This window comes from Poecilia reticulata, chromosome 12 (genome assembly GCF_904066995.2).
Source record: "Poecilia reticulata chromosome 12, P_reticulata-male-v2, whole genome shotgun sequence".
In the NCBI taxonomy this organism is placed as follows: domain Eukaryota; kingdom Metazoa; phylum Chordata; class Actinopteri; order Cyprinodontiformes; family Poeciliidae; genus Poecilia; species Poecilia reticulata.
In genome coordinates, this window is record NC_088841.1 from 6,540,383 (window position 1) to 6,559,797 (window position 19,415).

General features: G+C 38.7%; 1 protein-coding gene across 2 annotated transcripts; it reads right to left on the reverse strand.

Moving 5' to 3' along the window:
• Positions 1 to 4,356: 4,356 nt before the first annotated feature.
• On the reverse strand, positions 4,357 to 14,623 carry trappc13 (trafficking protein particle complex subunit 13). Of its 2 annotated transcripts, XM_008423493.3 has the most exons (13): positions 14,298 to 14,623; positions 12,941 to 13,009; positions 10,627 to 10,726; positions 10,464 to 10,548; positions 10,253 to 10,380; positions 9,740 to 9,812; positions 9,325 to 9,369; positions 9,017 to 9,034; positions 6,157 to 6,290; positions 5,868 to 6,066; positions 5,667 to 5,767; positions 4,838 to 4,985; positions 4,357 to 4,745 (listed from the first exon to the last, which is right to left on the reverse strand). In XM_008423493.3, exons 1-13 carry the CDS (start codon positions 14,341 to 14,343, stop codon positions 4,638 to 4,640), a joined length of 1,254 nt encoding a protein of 417 aa, XP_008421715.1. In that variant the 5' UTR covers positions 14,344 to 14,623; the 3' UTR covers positions 4,357 to 4,637. The 2 variants fall into 2 exon arrangements, with proteins under 2 accessions (XP_008421715.1, XP_008421716.1); XM_008423494.3 differs by lacking the exon at positions 9,017 to 9,034 and having other exon boundaries at positions 14,298 to 14,621.
• Positions 14,624 to 19,415: the final 4,792 nt, after the last annotated feature.

The following is a 19,415-nucleotide window of genomic DNA, read 5'->3' on the forward strand; positions in this document are numbered from 1 at the left end:
CCGCCTCATTTTTTTCTTTTATAGGAAAATAAACGTGAGGCATTTTAATCTTTTTGTAACTTAATGTGGACAATCATGTACAAGATGTGAAGTAGAAATATAAATGTTTTCATAAGTTTCACAAACAAAAATCAAAAACTTGTGTTTTTTGGGGACATTTTAACCTCATTTTGCAGTATTTACAACCCCAAGTCTTTTGTGTATCCCTTTTGGCTATGCAAATCTAGAGGCAAAAACAAAAGTCCATTCTCCTGTACTAAATAGCAGTTTAACCATGTTTTCATTATAGGAATGGTGATGTGCAGAACTTTCCACCAGGAATAGTAATTTACAAGTACCTCAAAAAGTTGCTTTAAGTCTCGTCTGAGCATCTTCTTCCACATGTTTGCTACATGTCTAGCACAACATGCCAAGCTAGTTTTATTATAAAAATATTTTAAAAACTATGCAAATAATTTTTGTTTGAAAAGCCCAATAAATAAATCAAAGTATTTTTTAGTAATGTTTAGTTGCAAACAAACCAGTTGGATTGACACATTGCTGAATACGACTCAACTGCATGTGTAGAGAAGGAAAAGTGAGACGAAACTAATGAGAATTCACTGACCGGTTAACCAAGCCTTCCCTTTACCTCTGCTACATCGACAAACACAACAAATTCCTCATTGTCCCATTAAGCTGCCGCTGAATATTGAAGTCATTATTATTGACGTAGTCATTAAAAAAATGTCAGACGTCGGTTTGCCTTCAAGAGGACATATCAGAACACACGTCAGTATTAATACTGTAAATTTGATAACACTAGTAAAATAGTTTACTTAACAATGATGTAATAACCTCGATGCCCACTGACAAAACTCGGACTACGCTACATGAACAAGGTTGACTCACTTAAATTAACGCAACATAAACGGAACATGAGTACACCCGGACAAAATCATAGCAAACTAAATTATGACACAACACTAACAAAGCGAATTTAGACACTCACCAGAATGGAAATGTATGGAGCAAACTTGTAGGTATCTGGCGATTTTGGAGAACGTAATATCAGGACGTCTCAACCGCTGACACCCGGGACATTCGTCTTCTTTTCGTTAGCTCCGATAGCTTAGCCTCCTCGCGTTGTTTCCAAGCAGGAAAATAATGAAACGAAAGTCCGTTTTCCATCTTCTTACCTTTTCGGTCGTGTTATCGGACATTACACCCAATAACGCAGCAAGTTCGTGCCATAGCTAAAATATCTGTGACAGTCGTTTTTGTCGGTGGCAACAAAGATGGCGCTGATATCCCTCCGACTATAGCAGTGACGTCACGTTCCGAAGCTCTTTAGAGAAAAGTCGGCGATTCACACTGGTACTTCCTTGTAGGACTCCTTGCCTCCTCCTTCTTGTAGTGAGTTAGCAATATGGCAATATGGCGGCGTTTGATTTTCTTCTCTCTTTGCTTCCATAGACATAATATAAGAATAGACGCCTCATGAACCGCACTCGGCTATTGTCGCTGACGAGATTTAGGTCCACCACTCCACTCAGCATTATGTGTTTAGCAGGCACAATGATGTATCAATAGTCCATCGATCCGAACAACAATATTCCTCAGTGCTGAGGCATCTTCTGCTGTTTTTGTTGCGCAAAGTAAGAGGGACGACCCTTCCAAGATGGCCGCCGTATTTCCTGCACCGGAGTAGCCAATGCGGGGTCTACTCTTATATTATGTCTATGGTTTCCAGTACTGTCTCCCTCCCCCACCCCGCCGATACCTGCTTTTTCAGTCCCTGCTGTGGAGTAGGACACCCATAGACATAATATAAGAATAGACGCCTCATGGACCACTCTCGACATGATACTTAAAAAATACAATTGTTTATAAATGTAGCTTTGACAGATGTTTGAATATGGTCTCCAGTAACAAAAAAGCGTGTTATGATCGATTAAATGCACTGATATGTCATTGTGCCTACTGGACATAACACTGAGTGGAGCGGTCGACCCTTTCAAGATGGCCGCCCTAAATATCGTCAGCGACAATAGGCGAGAGCGGTCCATGAGGCGTCTTTTCTTATACACTCCTGATCAAAATCATAAGACCAGTTAAAAAACTGCAAGAATGTGCATTTTGCACTATTGGATCTTAAGAAGGTTCTAAGTAGAGCTTCACAATGTTCAAAGAAGAAATCAGCGTAAGAGACAAAAACTTTTGAGCGGGGAATTAATTGAAAACTGCATTTACACTCAAACATGATTTTTTTTTTTCAGCTGATCAAAAGTTTAAAACCATAGCTCAAAAAAACCCGAAAACCCCCCAAAACAGAAATCAAAGTGTCAAAAAAAGGTCTCAGTAATGAGTAGCTCCACCATTCTTGTTGATGACTTCAAACAATCGTTTAGGCATGCTTGGATTGGAAGAACTCCTTTGTCAGGCGGGCATTGTGAACTGCAGCATTGTCCTGTTGAAAAACCCAATCATTACCACACAGATGAGGGCCCTCAGTCATGAGGGATGCCTGCTGCAACATCTCCACACAGCCAGCTGCTGTTTGACGCCCCTGCACAACCTGAAGCTCCATTATTCCATTGAAGAAAAACGCACCCCAAATCATGAAGGCGCCCCCACCACTGTGCCGTGTAGAAGACATCTCAGGTGGGATCTCCTTGTCATGCCAGTAACGTTGGAAGCCATCAGGACCATCAAGGTTAAATTTTTTCTCATCAGAGAAGACAACTTTCTTCCACCTTTCAATGTCCCATGTTTGGTGCACCCTTGCAAAGTCCAAACAGGCAATTTTGTGGAGTTGAAGAAGACGTGGCCTTTGAAGACGTTTTTTGTTTCTGAAGCCCTTCTCTCGCAGATGCCGTCTGATGGTTATTGGGCTGCAGTCAGCACCAGTAATGGCCTTAATTTGGGTGGAGGATCGTCCCGTGTCTTGACAGACAGCCAATCGGATCTTGCGGCTCAGAGCTGGTGAAAATTTTTTGGGTCTACCACTCGACTTTTTTGTTCCATAACCATCAGGATCATTTAAAAAATGCAAAATGACTGTCTTACTGCGTCCAACCTCAGCAGCGATGGCACGTTGTGAGAGGCCTTGCTTATGCAGCTCAACAATCCTACCACGTTCAAAGTCAGTGAGCTTTTTTGCTTTTGCCATCAGGAGGTCTTGACAGACTTGACAGAAAATGACATGGAATCCAGATTTTTGCACAGCTTTTGGCTTTTTAAGACTATGGACTTTAACTTTTGATCAGCTGAAAAAATCATGTTTGAGTGTAAAGGCAGTTTTCAGAAAATTCCCTGCACTAAAGTTCTTGTTTCTTGCACTGATTTTTTCCTTTAACATTGTGAAGCTCTACTTAGAACCTTTTCAAGATCCAATAGTGCAAAATGCAAATTCTTGCAATTTTTTGACTGGTCTTAAGATTTTGATCAGGAGTGTATCATGTCTATGCTGGAAACGCTAGCAGAACAGTAAGAGTAGAGTGGAGCTCTAGGTGGAGCTGTATTACATTCCATGACTGTAGGAGGAGCTGTTGCAGCTTTACACCATACTTTGCCATGCCTTGGCTTAGTAAACGAGGAAAAATAAAGAAAAAACCGAACAAAGAAGTAACATTTTGCTACCACTAATATTGTGACAACTATGGTAATATAAATGGTCACAGAATATGGCAGCTCTTGCAATATATTGTGACCACACTGTAACTTATTGTATAATATTAAATAACTGTTTCGGAAACGCTGAAACCGTTCTCATTTTATTATAAGTTTCAGTGTGGTCACAACATGTGATAAGAGCCATCATATTCTGTGACCATAGTGGTAAGATGTTACTTTTTATCCTTTTTTCCTTTACTACTTATCCTTTTTCTTTATCCATCCTTTAGTGTTAGGCTGGAGTGTGGCATAGTATGGTATAATACTGCAACAAAGCCTCCTATGGTCACAATATATGCTGGTCACAGAATATGGTACAACACCTGTTCTAGTCCATAGAAAAGTTGCATAAGTAATAGAATATTTTGCTTTATAAGTAATTAGTGTTTGAGAAATACTTGAGCCTAAGCTTGAATCCTGCTTTTAGAAATGTAAGATGTATATAACACAACACTTATAAAATATTTTGTTTAATTAGATAGCAGATACTGGTAGATATTTTCCTTTTAAGGACATATATTAATGTTTCCCCAACTGTAATAGGATCGTTTAAAAATAACTGGAAAACTAAATTTAAGATTATTACTATATTTTCTCATCTTATGCATTAAAGTTTCTTCTTATAGAAGTGTGTCTCAATTTACACTGAATGAATGACAAATAATGGTAATTCAAAATGAAGAAAATAGGCTTTACATTAAATACTTTTGTGGAGGTCTTAACAGTTTTATAGCAAAATCCAGAGTATCATAACATTGTAAATGTTAGCATAGGTGGAGGATTCAAAGTTTACAGAGAACTTATTAACTTACACACATTTACATGGTTATTGTCAAAGGAAGCAATTTATATTATTCACAATTATTCTTAAAATACAGAATCATCCCGTTAAGTTGAAAAAAAGTGAAATATTAGTGCAGAATTCCATAGTTGGTCCATTCACATCCATAAATGCAATAAAAAGAAACAGGCTGGTAAAACATCTAGCACTCGTTGCTCATAAACGGACACACCACGCACACTTGCGCAATGTCGTCATACTCGTATGTCCTCTTTAGAAACGTGTCAGTGAGTCTCAGCCCAGAAATACTCTGAAACAAAATGAAAGAAAGCATGAGATGACTTAAAAAAACCCAAAAAACAATCAGGATTAAAATATTGCTTCAGGTAGTTTGCATCGTACCTGCAGTCCCTGCTCGGAGGAGAAGACGGTGAGTGGCAGCGAGAGGGAGGCACCGGGGGTGAGCTTCCCCAGCTGTCGTCCTGATATTCCACACCAGTGGATTGACCTCATGTTGCACATCTCCATCACCAAATCCATGGTCCTTTCACTACAACAAGGGAGGATGTCAGCTAAGACTTTTGGGTCGTAACAGGTTGAGAAAAAGTATTTGTCCACTCAGGAATTTCTTTGTTGAAAATGGTCTCAAGTGTGACAGAAAAGCAAAAAAAAAATAAAAATCAAAGTTACATTTACTTAATTACATTTAGCAATTTTTTTAAGGAAATAAATACTTTTAGGAGTATTTTTACTGCTCTGTACTTTTTACTTTTACTTGAATAATTTTATTAAGTATCACTACTCTTAAAATTTCTGGATCTTCTACCCACTGTGAGTAACTTCAATGAACAAGCTTGTTGTATCATAAAAAACACCATAGACACACACCTGCAGTTTTTGTTAATGTTTCACAAGTTCTACCAGTATGCTGAAATAAGATTTGGAAAATTGTTTCTTTTGCCTGATTTTATTTTGTAATCTTGTTATTTCTTTGAATTATTTTCATTTTGGCCTTTAAGATACAACAATTTCTTCATAACTTTATATTTTGGTCCATCTGATGGAGTGACTTTTGAACATCAAATCATCCTTTTAAACTGGAATTTTGTATTTTCTGCACGTTAACCTGGTTTGGTTTTAAAATATATATTAAAAAAATTTACTTGGGGGACAAAAACTCTTTCACTACATTAGATAAGTTATTATGAGGGTTATAGAAGATCTTATCCACCTGCAGTTGGTGATTTTACAGACGATGTCAAAGGGTTCTTCAAGGTTTACAGTGTCAGGGATCACCTCCAAAGACAGTCTGATGTCTCCGTAACCCGGAGCCTGGAGGACACACAAACAGGAGTAAGACAGAATGCAATAACAGAGCACAATGATTCGTATACGGGCGAGATGGGAACCATAAAGGGGAATAGTCTGGTACCATTCTCTGGAGCTGACTGGTCTGCAGCCTCCCTCTCTCCCCCAGGTTAGTCTTCCATACAATGTCCAGCTTCCCTATCACGGTCACGCCCTTGATGACGCCGGCCTTCTCCGCGTACTCCGGCTTTGGTTTCAGGCAGTACAGGTACTGCCGCGTGTCCATCGGCTGCAGGTAGGACATTTTGCCAAACGTGGACTCTCTGCCAGACGATAAACCATTAGCGAGCATTTAAGATGCTGCCGTTGTTTTTTTTTTTTGTACTCGGGAGAAAAAGAGTGGGTGTGTTTACCCTTCGTCCCCGGACGCAACAGAGTTGAGCTCTGTAACGTTGTACATCATGGAAGGTTCTAGAGATACTTTCTCCATGAACATTGGAGAGGTGGTGATGTTCTGGATCTGGGCTTCCAAAAACACCTCATCGGTCTATAACGGAGAAGGTTTGGAAGTTTACACTGAAATTTCTCTGTAGCCATAAAGTGACATTGTTGTAGGTGAACTGAGCAACACATTAGCTACATAATTTTAGCTTTAGTATTAACTTACCATCTCAAAGGATAAGTTCCCATTTTTAAATACTACAAAAAAAAATTACGTGAATTTCAGAAGCTACAAGAAATATTTTGAGGTCAACGCCCATCTTTGCTTTTTTGTAAAGCTTTGATCTGCTAACATTAGCTTACTTTGATTCCTCTTCAGGAATTATAAGACTTAAGCACATCAATATTTACTTTAGAAACAAAGGACTTGTCAGGGCATGTCACAGAAACCAGTAGCTATGGAAAAACAATTTTAATAACAACTAGAAATAAAGAAAAACATATTACAGAGCAGTGACTTTAAAGTCTTTAGCTTCCAGTAACAGCAGTTAGCGCAGCTAGCATTACTAAGACCGCAATTTCCACGTCTCATCACCATGGGTTGCTAATTCTTCCCTCAACTCTTAGATTTCTTAATGACTACCAACATTTCCAACATTTGAAAGTTCAGACGAAGAATAACAATAATAAAAAAAAAAATCTAATTTGCTGTGCTACGTTCATCCTTCCCGTTACCTGCTGAAAGTCATGCAATATAAAAGCTCAACTTTGTAATATACTACGTTTTCCTGTGTAGTATGAGCTTTATTTAATTTGTGCATAAATTTCATGATTTTTGTTCCTGACAACTTTGGGTAGAAAATGATCAAGAAAAGTTTTCTTTGATATGTGATTTTTAACACACTGCAAAAAAAATGTGAATCTATCCTTTGAGCTGTTCTTAAGGTGATGTGAGGGTCACTCAGGAAATATTTATATGACCCAGTGATCAAACAGAAACATGTAACATATTCTATCATATTTGCTCAGTGTACCTTTTTTTTTAAATAACATGTTAGTAACAAGTGCTGAGCTGCATGAAGAGGAGGGGCTGCACAGTGATGGTGATCACTCGATAAGCAGGTCATGGCTCCCAAAGCATCAAATATTTGGCAATTTTATGTTTGCCAGCGCAACATTCCTCTTTTTCTAAACTTATTTAATGCGGTTTATGTTGTGCAAATAAACAACATAAACTGCACTAATAAGGTTTCATACAAAAAGATTAAAACTCACTGTTGGCCCCACAGAGTGTTTCAGGAAACTGATAACTAGCACTACTGTAAATCTGGACTGAGTTAATTGCAATATATTTAGATTGAGGTTTTTTTCTTCTATTCTGATATATTTTCTGTTTCTATAGATATTCAAGAATATAATGTTTTATATTACTTTGGTATCCAACCCAGACACCGTTTTAAAAAAAGCACACACAGGCACAGTGTAAAACTCTGGTCAGCAGAAAAAGCTTTGAAATTGTCCTTTTTGGCTGTTTAAAGAATGTTTATCAATAGATTTTCTTTCTTAGACAGAAATAAACCAGTGACTATCTAAAGAAAATTGATGGAAATTGAATGAAGATAACAGTAAAAATACTATTTTTTCTTTCAGGTAACAGAATCAGAAATTGACCTCAGAAAGCAAAAGATTCCCTGATATGCTATTTCTTTCTTTTCTTTCTCTTTAAATACTTAACTAGATCTGACAAATATTAAAAGCAAACAAAAAAAAATTCAAGCTTTTTCAGACCGCATTGGTGAAAACAAAAATTAATCTGCTATCTTTTGCTTATCTGGTAATCTGAATTTAAGTTATTATTCCTAAAAGATGAACAATTTATACCCAAGACAAATGGCTGATTTCTGAACTCTGTTTTTATTGTGCTTTTATTTCTCTAGAGGAACTATAATTAGCAGGGTTCATATGTTTTTCAGCTCAAGCAGACACTGATTACTTGTTTCAGGAGTAGCATTTGCTGTAAGACTGGGTTTTACAATTGTAAAAGGAGCATAGAATGTCCTGAAGTAAAAAAAAACAAAAAACAAAAAAACAAACATAAAAATTAAAAAATAACTTTCATTGAACTACATTTTTAAAAAAATGAGAGGAATCTTTTCTCTACTTTGAAAAGATTGTGGTTTGTTTTTTTACGGCGGTAAAGTTGATGCTTTGGGAACAGCAGAACTGTGTCCAGTTGTCACTTTGTGTGTGCAGCCTCTACCGTACACAGTGAAATTCAATTAGGAAAAAAGCGGAGATTAGTTCATGCCTGCAACTCAAAATAGAGGATTCGACTGTGAACCGTTTCGAATGAATTCATTATTAAAAATGATTAAATCATAGTCTGCTGCATGCAGAGCCATTCTGAAGAAACCTCATGGTTTACCAGAAAGAATAAATTTTTTTTTACATTATTCATATTTGCTTTGTGGACATACTGAAATCATTCCCATGAAGAACAATCAAAAACCTATATTTTTATCAGTGATTTGATATGTAATCAACCCATAACAACCCAACACCACAAACTTCAGCTTTAACTCCAATATCTGTGCAGAGTAAGTGCAAGAAAGCATGAGCGTCCACAGAAAGGGTAACAGAAAAACAATGGGATTTGACTTTTTTAAAAATTATTAACAATGTAGAAGGTTGGCATCAACACTGATTTCAAACATTAGCCTCTATTCTTTCATTTTGCACCTTTCTGTGGGCTCGGAAAGACAACGGCCCTGCAGCACTGGTAAGGATTAAGAGAAGCTAATGTTCAGCCATGAGAACAGAAGAAGGAATTACCACAGAACTGAGGTCACTCTAATGGAGAAAGTAAAAATACAAGACATAATGAATGAGGTTACATGCAAAAAGTTGGTGACAATGAATATATGCAGTTGAATGTATAAAAAAAAAGCTACTAAAATGAGGAAAATGAAATAAAAAGGCCTCTACTTAAAAAAAATCCAGATTTGACATCTCCAGGGGTTTTTAAGTAGAGCTAATCCAAAGCTAACTGCTTCTAGTAGAAGCTGGAAATACGTTCCGAACTAATGCATGAAATATGACAGAAAGCTTGGTAAGTAACAGAGGTGGTGAGTGCCACTTACCTCTGCGTTGTAGAACTTTGTCTTCACGTCCAGCGGCTTCAAAACCTGATTGAAAATAGATTGGAAACTAAACACTGACGCTTTGTCACACTGCACTTCCATTTGGGGTTTTGTTTTGAGAAAAACAAAACAAAACCCCCCCAGAAAAAAAAGAATGTTCAGCGAGAAAAACAATCAAACTGAGTCCGACTCATTGTTGAGACTTAAGGAAATTACACAACAAAGAAGAGAGCAAGACTGCAGCTCATACCCAAAGTGAGGGCAGATGACTGCTAGCGCGGGAGGGGGGCAGTAGGGGTGGGTACGGGTAATTGCATTTGCGCTGTTGTAGGTCTGTGGCATTTCTCGAGTCTCCTCCAAGGCCGCACATGACCTTACTGCTGCCAGCTAACGAGAACGTTCAAATATATCTCACCTGGAATTTGAAGAACTTCCGAAAATAGAGTTTCTCCCCAAACTGAGAGGTGTAGCTGACAGCGCACACCAAGCTGTGAGTAGGAAGAGAAGCAAGTTACAAAGTTAGCACAAGCAAAAACAGTAAATAAAATGGAAATAAAAACCACACACAAAATTAAAATGGATTGTGACACCTCTGCAAACAACATTGGTCTTCAATTAATTAATTGATTCATTTTGACAGGCTTAGACAAATCTATTCAGTCTAATTCTATGCTTCGTGCTTTGAGCGTCGCTGTGCTTTATCATTATATTGTATTTAGAACTCCTAATTGCGCCATTTGAAACAAGGTTTGTTGCAGTTTATTTTTCAAGTAAATTCAGCACTGCTACTAAACAGAAAAGTGAAAAAAGTGGATCGGCGCATCCCTAGAAAGTACATTTTAGAAGTCACAAACACTTTTAAAGGTGTCAAATCCTCCGATTTGGTTTAGACAAATGTAACACGTGCACTTTAGTGAAACAGACTCACATGTGTGTTCCAATTTCTTTAACTTCATGATGAATGACGTCGTCAATGCAGCACTCAGGTTTGAGCTCAGCTACTGCCGAGTTCGACGCGGACAGGTTGAGCCTCTGTGAGCTTGTCTGCAGGTCGGCCTGTTTGAATAACGCAACTCGTCACAAAAACGCAAAAAGCAACGATTGAAGGCTTTAGGGATCGTGTGGAAGAGTCACAGTACCTTGACGAGAATGTCTTTTACCACCTGGTTGCTGTCGTTATGCACGCTGATGTAACTAGAGAAGGTCTCGCCAAGGAAGATATTCCTGAGGCATGCAAAGTCGGGAATGGGTTCAACGAATTGGCGTTCAAATCGAAAGCCCCGCCAGAAAACTTCTTCTTACCCAAAGTTCTGTGGTAAAGTAAGCATTTCTCCCAGCATTAATGTCTCTGCTCCTTTGATGGTGGAAGGGTCTTCTCTCATGAGTTGAGCGAACAAATTCCCTGTGAGGACACAAAAGGGCATGACTCCAACGTCCAGCGAGAGCCACGCAAAAACAGCTGAACTAAAGCAAAAAAGTAAGTATATAAGGGTGGAATAATCATGGTATACTGGTGCAGACGTTGGAGGAGGTTTTCTTTATTATCATTTGCCTACTGGGTACTTCAACTATTAATTACCTGACCAGTTGGTGGCACTCGGAGCATTTAAATTTAATTTGTTGATGCTTAAATCCAGCTAAGCTAACGTATCGCGTCTTAATATGTCAGAACATTGATTTCCACACTCTAAATCCCAGTAGACATACAATATGCTAACCAGTATGGGTCAAATGCAACAAACAAACTTCAAGGGCATAACACAACATCATGTCCTACAAATCACCTTCATTTCTTAACTTTTAGACCTTTGGCATGTGCAATATTTTAATATGCTGTAATACATGACAAGACAGTAGCTTCAGTTTTATCAACGAAAATCTTTGTTGGTGTAGATGGATATAGTGACTCTAACCTCAGTGTGACATATTGTGGAAATTATGCAGAATATATTAAAAACTGTAGATCCAACTGTGCATCATCCAACTTTGTGTGGGAGATTAATGAAGGCTATATAAAAAAAAAAATTTTAAATTCTATTTTTATTTATTAATCAAGCAGTAAGGAAAAATGGAGCGAGATAGAATTTTTTTTAAAGCCACATGATAAATTGAGCTTGTTCATCAAAGTATATCCACTTGTTTTCATTATTAATAATTATTAACATTATTAAGCAAATGTTGCATCTTAAACACTTGAAATCGCCAACAAAACTAAATATAAAAAGAAATCAGTAAGGAAACTGACTCGTTCTTCAGAATGTTCTGTAGAGCAACAGAAAAATTGTCTTTTTCAATTCAAGTTCTATTACTGTAATTAAGTTACCATCTATTGTTATATTATCCACTAGATCACCCCCAAATTGGTCTAAATATACAGGTATTACAAGTAAAAACATATAAACAAATGAAAAGCTTGGTAGTGTTGGTGTCAAATGCCACCTGCCCCTCTTTAGCCAGTTGAACATACACTTTCACTTCACTGCTACTTATGAAAATAGAGAAGCTACCCAGAAATGTCAATAAGATTTATGGTTCCTGCGGCGTTCAGTTACCAGCGTGCCACGGAAAGCTGCACTTCACTCAAAGAAACAAAAAAAATAAATACTCTGAGGAGGATAAAACTCAAACATTTTGACCCTGCGCCATGAAACTAAGGATGTGATTGATTTATTAAAGATTCGGTTACATCTAAATAACTTCTTTGAAGGTTTTCCTCATATTTGAACTTTGGACTCACGTACTGCTTCTCCAAAACAAAAACAGGTTCACGTAGAAGTGATCCTCTCAAATGACTAAAAAGTCACAATACTATATCCATGTAACTCTGGTATAAGAAATGTTAATTTCAGGATGAGACATGCAATGTGCAAGCTTTTATTGAAACAAATGGGGTGACTTTTAAATTTAAATGTAATTTTCTATGTGACTTTTTTTTTTTAATCCCTTAAATGCCTTACAAATGACAAAAAGGTGAATCTATGAGTAGATTCACAGAATTTGCATGTGCAGCAAAGATAGCTTTGATGTAAAATTGTGATTTGTTGTATTAAAACAATGAAATCTGTAATTTATCTTGAATCTGGAGTTATTCCATATGCCTTCATGTCTCTTTTTTACAGTGTAAGATGTCTAAATTGTGCCTTGTGAAGCCAGTCGGGACTTGTAATTAATCAGGTTTGTCTATTATGTATTACTTCAACACTAAACTAGCACAAAAAAGTTATATCATCAACAAAAAAGATTACTATTTTATCCATTTTCCAATAATTAACTTTATTGAAATGACTTGGATTGACCTGAACTGAACCTGGAGCAAACTGGACCCGTGTATCTAGTACCGTGAGAAGCCATTTGTTGTGAAATTGTGCCAAATAGATACATTAAAATATACTGTTGAATAATACAGATTCCAACATTTACCAAAATGGCTGTTAATTATTTAATTAAATTTTTTTTCTTTTTGCCAGCCCTGTATGATTTTCACTTTGCATGAAGGTGAACAACTCTGCAAAATTCTGGATGTGTTTAGCGAAAAGATAATCTTAAACAACAACAACAACAACAACAAAAAAACAGGAAAACTAAATTCTACTCTGGTTCGTTATTGTGGACTCACCCGGCAGGTCTCGATCTTCACATGTCACTGGTAAGTTTGTGAAGAGCGTCGGTTTTGTTAGCCGCATCACTGCAAAGTAAAGCGGTTTGGGTTATTGACAGGACACATTCTGGTTGGCAGATATTGGGACATTTTCATTGAAGAAGAAGGTGAAGCTGCCCACATATACACCCACACAGATATATGCATAAAATGCATTTAAAAATTTTTTTAAAAAAGGATTTATTTTTCCACATATATTGAAACAACCTAATGGAGACACTTTAGAAAAATACAATTATTTGATAAAGTTTTAGAAAATAAAACTTAATCAAAACACAGTCAACATATATATTACTGATCCTTCATAAATTTTATTTTTACATTAGACAGACAGCTTCTCGCATTGTGACGTGTTCTAATATGCATATGACCACTGCAACAACATAAAACAACTACACAGAGGCTTGTAAGACTGCAGAAACCTCGATACAAAGGCAGCTAATTACTTGTAATTAGTCCATATTATCTACACATTATGGGGCGGAAATACAGTGGATTCTATGTCAAATTAGCCTGAAGAAAAATGAGTAAATTAATAGAAGGAACGTGAACTCTGCCTACTTGAGAAGGACATATCTTTGTTCTTATAGGTTGCACAAATGCTTAACCAAAAAGTCATAAAAACCCTCAAACCTGATAGGAGAGTGAAGAAAATGTTGGTCTTGCAGAAATAGAAAACTTTCACCTACCTAAATGTATATAGATTATTCGGTAATAATCTATTTTCGTTTGTTAATAATTGGATATGTTTGTAGGAAAAGAGAAACTCTGTTAAATCTAGACACACATAAAACAGCAAAATACCTCCGGGCACAATAGCATGTATGTCAACCTGACTATATAACTAAATACTCTACCTTCTGTATTCTTTTAAGTCTTGTGATAATTTACAACAATTAACCCTCAACCATCTGTAAATATCTCAAATAACTTTGCACTACACCGCTATAAGTCTGGTTTTTTACACTGACATACAAAGAGACACAGTTTGTGTCTCACTTTGGCAGTTAGTCAAATGAGGAACCTATAAGTTCTTTTGAGCTAATATTTTAAGCTAATTGATTCACAAGCAAAGCTATGCAGACGCTATTTTTGACAAATTCATGAGTTCGGCATCCCCCCATGACGGGTAGACTTATTAATTCATGCACAGTTACAGAAAACCTCAGTTTATATTAAACAATTTAAAAGATTGCTAACAGCGCTACTAGCACCTGAAAGCAGAAACAACTCCTTGATGAAGATTTAAATAATTAATATTCACAACTGAACCTGTTCTGTAAAGATAGTATGTGTGTTCTAGAATTATAATTACCTTTTAAAGCGAGTAAATGTTCTTGTTTTGCCTGATTGACATCCATTTTTGCAGAAAAAAATAGTTTGCTCTAATTAGCCGCTAGGCTAGCAGGTTGTTTATCTGCTAGCTGCCGAACTTTGACACCACAGGAAGTGAAACTCTCCTTCGTCCTCGTCTCATGATGGAGTATTGCCTCTAGCAGGCCAAAATAGGAACTACAAAAACACAGGAGCCTGCTGTATTTTATTTCACCGCTTTAGTATGCCGCACTTGACTTTCTCAAAACCATGACCATACGGCTGTTGAACCGCCTGTATATTTAGTATATTAACTTTTTTTCACCAGGCGAGGTTGTTTACATTCCTGTGATGTTATACAAATCTGTCTACTTGTATATTTTCCGGTAAAAAAAAAAAAAAAAGTAAAGCATGCTTTTTTTCACTGCAATTGAAATAAAGTACCTCACAGAAAACACGAGTTACAGCAAATTTCTTTTGTCTTAGAGATTAATAAAGTATTTTTAGATTCTGAAAGAATTACTTTGAATTGGTCCATATGTTTCTCGTCAGAACTCGACGGAAAACATATTATTACTGCTACTGCTGCTGCTGCTGCTACTACTACTACTACTACTACTACTACTACTACTAATAATAATAATAATAATAATAATAATAATAATAATAATAATAATTTAAATATTTTTTGCGTCACATTGAAGCATATCCACGGTTAGAAGTTAATAATTGCTTATGTTTCAAAGAACAATTGCCAGCTTTACTGAGTGCTGCTCTCCATTGACATCTACTGGTATGTAGTTGCAACACAACAGGCCACCTACAACAATTTTCAGTATTCATCAATGTTCAGCATATATTTCGGAAATATTTAACTGGAGGTTAAACCTTCCTTGCCCTCCCTGATGGACAGAGTCACAGACATACATGGAGCATGTAAATGTGGGATGAACCCTATCTTTATTCTCCAGAGAGCAGCCAGTGCAAAATGTGTAACCATCACAAAGGAATCGGACATTGTGTGTGTTTCTGGGTTTCGTTTGTCCCCAAATCCTTCCTGTGTTTGTTTTGTTTTCTTCTCTAGTTTACGTTTTTGTTTCTCGCTCGGTTTAGTTGACTTCCTGGCGCTGTAGAGTCTTTGTTTATTGTTTATACAATCATTATAACTCACAAGTGTCTGTCTGCACAGTTGAAGGTGCATGAAGCCAGGGTAACATTTAAAGGCTGGTAAATGATTAATATTTCTGAAGCCATCATTTGAGTTTTTTTAGACAAAACAAAGTGGAAACGATCTTTCACAACAGCCGTTCAAGATATAACTTCAGTCAGTATTTGGTCGAGCATACTGTCAGTAGAATAAAAACAGACGATACCAAATCTCATTTTACTTTATAATGACTAAGCAAATGACATAAAGGCCACAATGAAGTAATTTTACTGGAAGTGCCACAAGATATGTAAATAGCAGGGTCATTATGATTTGTGTGTGTGTGTGTATGCATGTGGGTGTGTGAAATAATTATATAACCATTTTATGTTTCTAACATGTGTGCGGTTAACAGTGGGTATATCACACATCATAAAGCAGAACTGTGATCGGAGCGCTCAGCGACATGTTGTGTATGATCTGCTTGGAGCAGACGTTTTCATCGTCTTCGTCCTCCACGAAGACGGACAGAAAGCGCTCGGGCTCCCAGGGCACTTCCTGAGTCTGCGAGGCCAGCACGCGCACGCAGCTCACATCCTTCCTGAAGCTAAACGTTTTAGCTCCTGGAAGCGCAGTCGGGCTCCGCTCGTCGTCGCCGTCTCCGCTCTGCGCAGTAATGAAGGCATCGATCTCCTGAGCCTTCTCCATGATGAAAACACGCACGTTCCTTTTGCTGTAGTTGCTCATCTGGCAGGCAGCGCTCGTGTTCCCCATGACGTTCGGTGCGATATAACAGGAAGAACCGAAGTGCAGGACTGGGGGCTGTAATTTTGATATCAGTGAATCATGAAACATTAAAACATTTTTTTCCTTTTGTTTCTGTCGACTTGGTTTAATTCTGTTAAATACTGCGACATACAGTTTTTTTTTATACGAACCACGCGCGTGCGTGGCTCACTGTGCAAGACATGTTCACGCGTGTTTTAATGTTTAATTTAATCACTTTTCTGGTCATCTAAAAACAATTTATAAAAATAAATTGTCTTTATAAAATAGAACATAAACATTTCTATTGTTTGAAAATATGTGTGTGTACATACACACATATATTGAAGATTATTATAATAAATATAATATATATTATAATAATAAAGACAAAGTAAAAATCTTGTACATAATTTTCCTTACACACCACAATTATTTGCAGCTTTGTGTTGGTCTGTCACATTATAAGCAAACAAACTGCATTTAAGTCTTTTTTTTTTTTTACAAGACAAAATAAAAGACATTCAAAGGATAAATATGTATTTTTTTTATTTTTATGCAAAGAACAGTTGTCTAGTTGCGTTTTCCTGACCCTGAGCAGAGCAGTACTTAATGTTAACAGAGCCATTGGTCGTCATCTGTCAGTACTTAAGCTGAACAGAGGCTAATGACAGTTGTATATTTGCACATTCTGTTAAAGATATGAAACAAACCTACTTGTTCACAAAGCGAATATGTGAAGCTAAGAACTCTTACCTGCTGTTCCTGTGAAGGTAGCAAAGACTAATGTGCAGCATTTGTCTTCCTCACCAGAGCCATTGGAGCGATACGGGCACAGACTGATAATATGCAAAAAGCATCACTGGGTCACATAATGCATCTGTTTTAGGAGGCTAAAAGCTAAACGTTTCACATCTAAGACAGGTTTTAAAACGAGGCTTTTTTTATCGAAAGTGAATGAAAGGACGATATGATTTCGTCAAAATGTACAGTAGGGTAGAGTAAGACCATGTTGTGGTCTCAACTTTTTATTTGCATAGACAGCCCCGTTTTAATAGCGGTGAGTATTTTTGGAGAGAAAAAAATAATTTGACATCTTGGAATAAAACACTCTATTGTGCCAAAAATCCATCTCAAGGATTCAAGGATTTTTTTTTTTTGTATTGTCATACCATCTTGAGAGTTTGTGGTGCGAAATTTGTACTCAGATCCCAGATAAAGAAATCCACTACACTAAAAAAATTTAATAGATAAATATCCATCCATCCATTTTCTTGCACCCTTGTCCCTTAGTGGGGTTGGGAGGGTTGCTGGTGCCAATCTCCAGCTAACATTCCGGACAAGAGGCAGGGGTCACCCTGGACAGGTCGCCAGGCTGTCGCAGGGCAACACAGAGACACACAGGACACACAACCATCCACACACACACCCACACCTAGGGGCAATTTGGAGAGGCCAATTAACCTGAGGCCAATTTGGACTGTGGGAGGAAACCGGAGTACCCGGAGAAAACCCACGCATGCACAGGGAGAACATGCAAACTCCATGCAGAAAGACCCCAGGCTGGGAATCGAACCCAGAACCTTCTTGCTGCAAGGCAACAGCTCTACCAACTGCGCCACTGTGCAGCCCAATAGATAAATACTAAAATAAAATAAAAAAATAAACAAATGAACAATAAAGTAATTTAAGTGATATGTGTCTGTGTGTAAATAAGTTATGAGGAGAAGCTGCATTTGGTGCAGCCCGAGTTCAGCAGTCTGACGGCTGAAGGGAAGAAACTGCTCCTAACTGTTCCTCAGCCTGGTGGTTTTTGCTCTGGATGCTCCTCGTCCTCCTGCCTGAGGGGAGCGGCTGGAGCAGCCTGTGTGCAGGATGGTGTGGAGTCCTTCATGATGAGGAGCGCCCTCCTCCTGCATCGTGCTGTGTAGAGGACCGAGGCGGAGGGAAGGCTGCTCACCGCCCTCTGCAGAGCCGTCCTCTCGGCAGCAGTGCAGCTGCCGTGCCACACGGTGATGCAGGTGCAGAGAACCTCTCCACCACACAGCGATAAAAGCTCCTCAGGACTGAGTTCCCAAGTCCAGCTTCCTGAGGAAGTAGAGACTCTGGTGGGCCTTCCTGACCAGACGGGAGGTGTTGGTACTCCAGGTGAGGTCACTATATGCACACCCAGATACCGGTAGCTGGAGACCACCCCCACAGCTGCTCCTCCGATGTACAGGGGCTGAAGACGATCCTTGTCCCTTCTGAAACCCACCACCATCTCCTTGGTCTTCTTCACGCTGATGCAGAGGTTATCTTCTCTGCACCATGCACCAGGAGTTCCACCTACTCTCTGTATTTGGACTCATCACTGTTCGTGATGCGTCCCACTACTGCTGTGTCGTCGGCAAACTTCACAGTGTGACAGCTGGGGGTGTCTTGCCGAGCAGTCATATGTCTGCACAGTGAACAGGAGGGGGCTCAGCACGCAGCCCTGCGGCGAGCCAGTGCTGAGGGTGATGGAGGAGGAGACTGTGTTGTGGATCCTCACAGTCTGAGGTCTGTTGGTCAGGAAGTCCAGAATCCAGTTCCCCAGAGTGGGACTCAGTCCAAGAGAGGAGAGCTTCTGCACCAGGGTCTGTGGGATGATGGTGTTGAAGGCTGAGGAGATATTCAGGAAGAGCAGACGGATGTAGGAGTTCCTGCTCTCCCTCTGTAAGGCCGTGAAGGCCTTATGGCCTTCCCTCTTCACAGCCGGAGGGATGTGAAAAAGTCCCTCCAGCCTTACAGAGGTAAGGCTCCGTAAGGCTCACCTCCGCAGCTTCATCTGCAGTGAGCTAACGGTGTCATGCAGCTCCTTCGATGCTTCGCTGCCTTTAGCACCCGGGCGGGATGTAAACAATGGTGACGAACACCGCAGTAAACTCCCGAGCCAGGTAGTAAGGCCGACATTTCACTGTCATGAGTTCTATCGCCTCTGAGCAGCAGCTTTTAACCAGTCCACAGTTCGTACATCAACCTGCATTCAAGTCCTCCTCCCCGTGTTTTCCCTGACCGTTGGTCGCGGTCCGCTCGGAATCACTGAAGACCGTTGATCCGGAAGGCTGAGTCTGGCATGGTGCTGTTAAACCAGGTTTCCGGTAGGCAAAGAACGGCACAGTTCTTCATCTCTGCGGAAACTCTCAGCCTCAGATGTAACAAATCCACCTTGTTATCCATTGACCG

What these genes read in the sequence shown, in the direction of transcription:
- trappc13 (XM_008423493.3), bottom strand. Translation starts at nt 14,343, where the DNA reads ATGGATGTCAATCAGGCAAAACAAGAACATTTACTCGCTTTAAAAG. An exon ending in GGAAGTTCTTCAAATTCCAG is followed by an intron (nt 9,370 to 9,739) that starts GTGAGATATATT and finishes ATTTTCAATCAG; the next exon opens with GTTTTGAAGCCGCTGGACGT. An exon ending in CCAGTCAGCTCCAGAGAATG is followed by an intron (nt 5,768 to 5,867) that starts GTACCAGACTAT and finishes TGTGTCCTCCAG; the next exon opens with GCTCCGGGTTACGGAGACAT.